General features: G+C 45.1%; 1 protein-coding gene across 1 annotated transcript in view; it reads left to right on the forward strand.

Annotated features, from left to right (window-relative positions):
- Positions 1-7,130, forward strand: part of STK24 (serine/threonine kinase 24) — a 69,573-nt gene that overhangs the window by 44,554 nt on the left and 17,889 nt on the right. Inside the window, exons 4-5 of the mRNA XM_019632671.1 lie at positions 3,930-4,038; positions 4,333-4,490. Of these exons, the coding sequence (XP_019488216.1) occupies positions 3,930-4,038; positions 4,333-4,490 (267 nt within the window). The remainder of the gene's footprint in view (positions 1-3,929; positions 4,039-4,332; positions 4,491-7,130) is intronic.

A 7,130-nucleotide genomic window follows, 5' to 3' on the forward strand; every position in this document is an offset into this window, starting at 1 on the left:
TAACAACTTTGTCCATTTCATATCCCTTTCTCTGTATCATCCGTTCAGTCTTCACTATAGTTGTGCCTGGTACTGTGTTAAATAATTTACATCTTCGGTGAGTAATTGCAATACTGGGTGTCAGGCGCTCTGACAGGTAAGCGGGGAGTGCTAGGGTGCTGAGAGAGGGACATCAGGAGCTGGGCAAGGAGTCACAGACACAGGGCTTCTCAGCCCCTTGAAGAAAAAGGAAGGGGAAGCAAAGGGTGTTGGAACCAAGTCCGTGTGGGAAAGAAGGGGTGTTTGTATTTGGATTGTAGCTGGTGGCAAAGAATGTGGTAGGAAATGGGGCCAGAGAAAGCGACTAGCCTATTAGGGGAAATGACACCCTGTAGACACTAATGATTCTGTGTCAGTATTCGGTTGTAAAGAACTCTTCCTGTTTTTGGTCTGAAAATTAGCACATATTCTTTAATCTGGAAAATATAGGGAAAAAAATGAGATGAAAAGAAAAACATCTGTAGACCTACGCCCCAAGCACAAGCTAAATTATTTTGGTGTCCAGGCATCTCTGAAATAACCTTTTGCAATCTAATCATGGTGAAAAATGGAAATAGGTGACGTATTGATGGGAAAATCTAAAATTGTTAAAGGTGAGTGGAAACGCAGTGGTATTAGCCCATTGGCTGCTGGAATCTGCACAGTTAGACAGTCCACTGCAGTGCGAGACCAGCCCTTCCTGTGGTGATGCTGAGCCCACTGGCCTCCCCTGGTCCCTCGTTCAGGATCAGGAATTAACCTGCTGGACTGAGCCCTGGAGGTGGGGGAAGGATGCTACTGGCAAAAGCATCCAGCTGGGAGACTAACAACAGGCTTTATTTTAGCAGGTAGTAGATGATTGGGCCTTTTTGGATCAACCATGCATTGCTATTTAGTGCAAATGATTTTTATACCTCTGGATGTTGCTTATAAATGTGTTCCTAGGTATTTAATCTAATTAAGTAAATAGTTTATATAAAGTCCATTTTGAGTTATGTTTTGTTTTGAGTAGTTATTCCTTCTAGAATATTTTCTATATATAATTTTTTTAATATCACTTAAATTCTATTCTGTCTGCAGATTTGTAGCCAGCTTACTTATACTTAACATGGTGTTGCGAGGATTTACAATGTTGTATATTAGTAGCATCTACTCCACTCCCCCACCCCCACTGAAAAAGAGCCCTTGATCATCAGAAACAAATACTTCTGTGTTATCACTTAGGAGCATGCTACCTAGAACTGTCCACACAGGAAAAAAATCTGCTTCCAAATACATGTAGTACAAAGTACTTGCCCATCATAATTTTAACTTGAGCTCATATTAAAAACCACTGTTTGTTTTTTCTTAATATCTAATTTCATGTCTTTCATGGCAGTAAAATGGGTCTCTTCTTATACCTGAATTTTAATTGCTTTAGAAAATGACTGCCCTCCCCCCACAGAACTTTTATGTTAAAACTCAAACACATGTTGTAAATCTGAGGCCATATTTCTCAGACATAGTCATAGGCAAACTCAATTATATTTACGATTCTCTATCAACATTGTTGTTGAGTACATGATATTTCAGTAAATTAATGTAATCATTCTTCTAAGCCTAAGGTATAGCATAAGTAATGCTGCTATTGAATATTTTTGAAACCATAATACTATTTTCTAAATCTAAAATGTGTTTATTTAGTATAGATTCCTAGAAGTGGAATTAATTGGTTTTAACAACTTTGGATATTTTTATGGCTTTTGATACATGATGCCAAATTGCTTGCCATTTATTTAAATGCCAGTCAAGGTTTCCAAATTAGGAGGAGGTTAGACAGATGTCTGCAGAGGGAGCCTGCAGGCAGGAAGACACTTGGGAACCCCCTACAGAAGTCCCAGGGAGAGAGGATAGCTCTGAACTAAGCCAGGGCAGGAGGGCTAGAGGGGGCCGCAGGGTGCTGAGAGGTCAAGAGCCACATACCTGGCACCTGGTTGATGTAGGAGAATCCAAAGAGAAGTTCCGAGAGGCTGGGGTGACGCTTGGGTTCTTGGCTGGGATGCCTGGGAAGTTGGCACATGTTTTGTCTTGACGAGGCTCTGCAGGTGACTCTCCCAGGGGAAGCAGGTGAGCGATGCCTGTGCCTCTTCTCTGAAGACCTCGGAGATGTGTAATGGGCGGCGCTGGGAAGGCTCTTTGCTTGGTCAACTTTAGTTGGTCCATCCTGGCAGGTGGAAGCAGGTGCCAGGTGCTCAGAGTCTTGCTGCCTGTCTGCTTATTGTCTGGCCTGGAGCCCGGTAAAAAACCCTGGGACTCCAAGGGAAATCCCACGACAGACTGCCAGCAGACACCATCATCGGCCTGGGCCTTTTCGTGAAGGAGTGTGTCTCAGTGGCAGTGGGCTGCAGACGGGTCTGGAGGTACATCCATTGGAGGTCATCTGGACGAAGCTCCTGTATCTGTACGGCCAGGAGGCAGATTGGTGGCGAGCAGCAGGCTTTGCAAACAGCAGTAGCTCTAATGATGTCCAAACAGCAGTAGCTCTAATGATGTCCAAGAGGGCTGGAGTAGCAGACAGATGTGGGTGGAATCCAACGGACTTCAGAAAGGAACCGGTTGGTGAAGTGCCGCTGTCGTGCTCAAGCCGCACGCTCGGTCCTCTTTGCCTCCTCTGCTCTTGCGTCTCGCCGTCCCTCTTTGGACCTGTACACACACTTATGTCCTCCTGCCACTGCCACAGTTACATGTCCTCACGCCAGCAGGCTCCTGTGTACCCACCTTCTCCCTTCTGGGGGGAGGGACTGTAGAAAAGTCACATTTCTGCCAATTTTTAAAGTAATACACATGTAAAATAAAGCAGAGTCCAAGTTGCAGATGGAAGGAAGAGACACCTATTACTACTGATGAGCCTGTTGCACTGGCTCATCCGGACTGATCTCTTTAGTAAAATTTAGTACAAAAATTTAGAACAAGGCTTGCTGACAGTTCTTTCGAGCTTCCCTGAGAACAGAAGAAAATAGAGTGTGTGGTACGCATCAGTCCCATGCCTGCTGGGGAGATCGGGAGGGTTTCTCATACTCGCTAGGATTGCGGAGAGTGGGTCCTCTCCAGGTGGTTACAGGCGGAAAGTGTCTGGTTTTAACTGAATTGCTTGGAGTTAGGATGTGTTTGTAATGCACAGTGACAACAACAGAAAAGTTGTACTAGACTGAGGACCTTAGAGGCTTGGCCCCCCGCCGCCAGCCCGTTCTCCTTGCTGGCCTGTGTGGTCCTGTTGCTTTTTTTTCAGCTTTTGCCTTCTTGGCTGGGGATTAGTATCAGCTGCTAAGAAGCCTTGTTAGCTAGAGCTCTTCCAAGACTGCCTGCTCTTTTCATTTATATCCCACGGTCAGTTTCTTTCATCCACCTGACTGACTGACCAAGCGAGGCCACAATGTGTGCTGGGCAGGAGAGGGGCNCCCCAAGTTTTAAAATTTAGATTTAAAAGGTTCTGGTGCAGTGGTAGCCCCAGAAAGCAGTGGGTTTCCAGGCCTTCTCTTTTGGACCACTTGTGTTGCTAACCATTTCATGTATTAGAACAGAGCCGAGCTGCTTTGGCCCTCCTTAGCAGTACTGTGAGTTCCTGCACTAAAACCCCTCACAGCCCAACTTGCAGGCATGATGGGGCTGACCACAGGCACTCCCATTGGTCTGCTTTGATTCTTAGCCAGGTGTACTTCATTCAGCAAAGTCATTTTCTCTGGTTCGTTGTTGTTGTTTTGGGGCACTTTAGGTAGGTTTTAATTATCCAGACAAAGTGTCTATTTTGGAGTAAAGAAGTTTTTAGATTTTAATTATTCTTGTCCATTTAACTCTGGGTATTGACTCTGTTTTATCATCTCAAGCTTCTTATAATCATTTAAGTAACTTGAATACTTTTTTGTTGTGGTTAGTTAGAACCTGGCCCTTTAGATGAAACTCAGATTGCTACTATATTAAGAGAAATACTGAAAGGACTGGATTATTTGCATTCGGAGAAGAAAATACATAGAGATATTAAAGGTAAGAAAACATCTTGTTCTTATTCCTCTGAAATACCTAAGGCGGGTAGGAACGTGCTGTAGAGTTAAACTGTGTTTTCTCAAGGGAAGTTGTCTTGTGCAGATGTGCAGAGTGTCTTCAACATGCCTGGGGGTGGGTTGGCTTTGGGGAGTGTCTAACCAAAGCATACCTTTGGTGCCTGTTCTTGTCAAGCACGTGATCTCACAGGGGAGATAATGCACACGTTCCCAAAGTGATAATGGACAGAGCAATACAGCAAATAATATCAGGAGGCATCTTGGCTTTATTTTGCAGCTGCCAACGTTCTGCTCTCCGAACATGGAGAGGTGAAGCTGGCTGACTTCGGAGTGGCGGGCCAACTAACAGATACCCAGATAAAAAGGAATACCTTCGTGGGCACCCCTTTCTGGATGGCACCCGAAGTCATTAAACAGTCAGCCTACGACTCAAAGGTAAGGGCTGATGCCTCACATTTGCTGGGTCTGGAGATTTCTCCCCTTACAGCTTTTTCAGTTGAATGAAGGCTGGCAGGTGGTTCTCAGGCCTTGGTTGAAAACAGATTTCTTCTTTGTCTCCTGTTGTATCATTTAATACCCTTTATTTATCCGGTCCACACAGTTAATGAGTTTTTTAGCTTAAACAGTGTCTGCTTGGTGGTGGTGGGGAACGCTGAGAAGGAGCGTGTGTGAAGGTGGGTGTGGAGGGGACAGAGGATCAGGGTGGCAGCCAGGCTCACCCTGTTGAGACGTCCAGGCAGAGGCATCCAGTAGGGACCTGTGGGGGTCTGAGTCCTCAGAGAGGGGTCGGGAGGGTGTCTGTACAGGTGGTGGTTGAAGCTTGGACAGAACTCGGAACGATTAAATATCCCACAAGAGAAAATGGAAAGCTCACAAAAATATAAGATCAGGCTCTGGAAAGAAAAATGCTTTTAGTGACTGCTGCAGAGTCTTCCTATTACTATTTTTAATTCTCAGTTAGGATCGTTTGTTCTCAGAGGTTCCTTACCAACGTGAGGCAAAATCATCATTCCTTTTTCCAACTTCTTTTACCTGTCATACGCTACACTCTCCCAGTTTTTCCTGTGTTCTTTTTTCCCTGTTGCCCCTCAACTTTCTTAAACTTTTTAATATAGACTCAAAAACCTAAGGGCCCTGCCTCCTGGATCTCTGGTTTAATTCCCACTCCCAAACACTGCTTCCTCGGTAGCCTGTACACATGGTCCACAGAGAAGTGGCTTTTCTGAACCAATATTTCTAGGCAAACAAATATTAACTCAGATGCATTGACATACCAGCTATGGTTTCTTCTCTTTAAATGGAAGTCTTTTCAGTAATTGGTAAACTTGACATTGTGAGCTGTCGGCTACTGTCAACGTTGTGTCAGCGTTGTGCTGAGGTTGCGGGTGTTGTGGTTTCTTCGTGGCCCGTACAGGTAGACCTGGCTGTCTCACTGCTGAGATGTAGTGGTGGCTGTGACTTCATAGGCATGCTGCTCCGGGAGCTTCCTGGCTGCCCGAGACCTGTCCATTCCCTGTCTTTCTCCCCAGTACAGGGCCTTTCTGGCTGTTGGCCGAAGGCAGTTTCTGAGCAGCAGAGATTTTACTGCATCATAAAAGCTTTGCCACCATTTTTCCTAGAGCTGTTGTTAAGATCAGCGTACTTTTTATCTGATCAGTAGGTGTTGCAGTATTCTTTTTCGGTAGATTAAACGATGCTGCCTTGAACTCACAGGGAATGCACTCTTGGTTTGGGAGCTTGAGAAACGGTCACATTTTTCTCAAACTTTTAATTACCTTTTTCTCTGGCTTATGTCAAAAGCTAAATCTTTCATTTACTTGGATCATACCCAATGACTCTATTTTTTGTTTTACTTATTTTTAAAGTGTTTTCAATTTCCCAATGACTCTTTACTAGAAACCATGTGTGAAAATATATTTATGTGGAGTTTGCTTCCCAGGTTTGTTGAATCAGGAGGTGTGGAAAGTGCAGATAAGGCTAATGATTGTGTGAGTCTTGAGGCTTATCAGAAGTGGGGTTCCAGAGGCTTTGGTTTTAGGGATAATGTCGGTGTGTATGCGCGCGCGCACACACACGCATGCACGCACGCACTTTCGCATCCTCATTAGTGGTGACTGAGCTAGCAGCTCTTGTTATGAGCAGTGCCTGACGAAAGGCCTTTTTTCCCGAGGTTGCTTTGTGGACTATCCTTTCAGCAACTTACTCAGCTTCCCTCCGATTCCCCCTTCCATTCTTCCTTGCGTATACTCCTGGACGTTTCCCCACTGGTCTCTGCATTACAGGTAAAGAGCCTAACAGCTGTGGGGCAGCAGGGTTCTGTGCTGCTGTTAGGAGGAGAGCATGCTCCCATCAGTTTCATCTTCGGGCACGCGCTGATACTCAAAGGAAGGTTGTGTTGGGAAAAGAAAAAGAATGTACCTGCTTCACTAGCATCTTCATCTCACTGAACTAAGCGGGGAATACAAGCCTTAGTTTTATGTATAGAACCTTATTTAACACAATAACCTCCTGAACCAGTGTCTTTGACCCTTGTTATTTGTCCGGGCTGCTTAGGTGTTCTGAATGTGTTTGCCCATTCAGGGCATTTAGGTCAGTCTCAATTCTTAGCCCAACTAAGTTGTGATTGTGCATATGACTTCCGAACCTCTGTCGTCGTCATCAGCAGCAGCAGCGTGATTTAGGGTAGCTGGGTTTGTTTAAGAAGCTTCTAAACTTTTCAGATGATGCCAAGGGAGATGACACTGCTTTGCCACAAAGAAGCCTTTGCGTTTACACTAGAGCGAGGTCTCGGGCTGCAGAACTCTCGTCTTTTTTCCCCTTTCTTTCTGTGGTTTTTATGATGGTGTGGCAGCAAGTGGGTTGGACTTGCCTAACAACTTTGTCCATTTCATATCCCTTTCTCTGTATCATCCGTTCAGTCTTCACTATAGTTGTGCCTGGTACTGTGTTAAATAATTTACATCTTCGGTGAGTAATTGCAATACTGGGTGTCAGGCGCTCTGACAGGTAAGTGGGGAGTGCTAGGGTGCTGAGAGAGGGACATCAGGAGCTGGGCAAGGAGTCGCAGATACAGGG

The sequence above is a fragment of the Hipposideros armiger genome, unplaced genomic scaffold, assembly GCF_001890085.2.
Source record: "Hipposideros armiger isolate ML-2016 unplaced genomic scaffold, ASM189008v1 scaffold_1161, whole genome shotgun sequence".
Classification (NCBI taxonomy): Eukaryota; Metazoa; Chordata; class Mammalia; order Chiroptera; family Hipposideridae; genus Hipposideros; species Hipposideros armiger.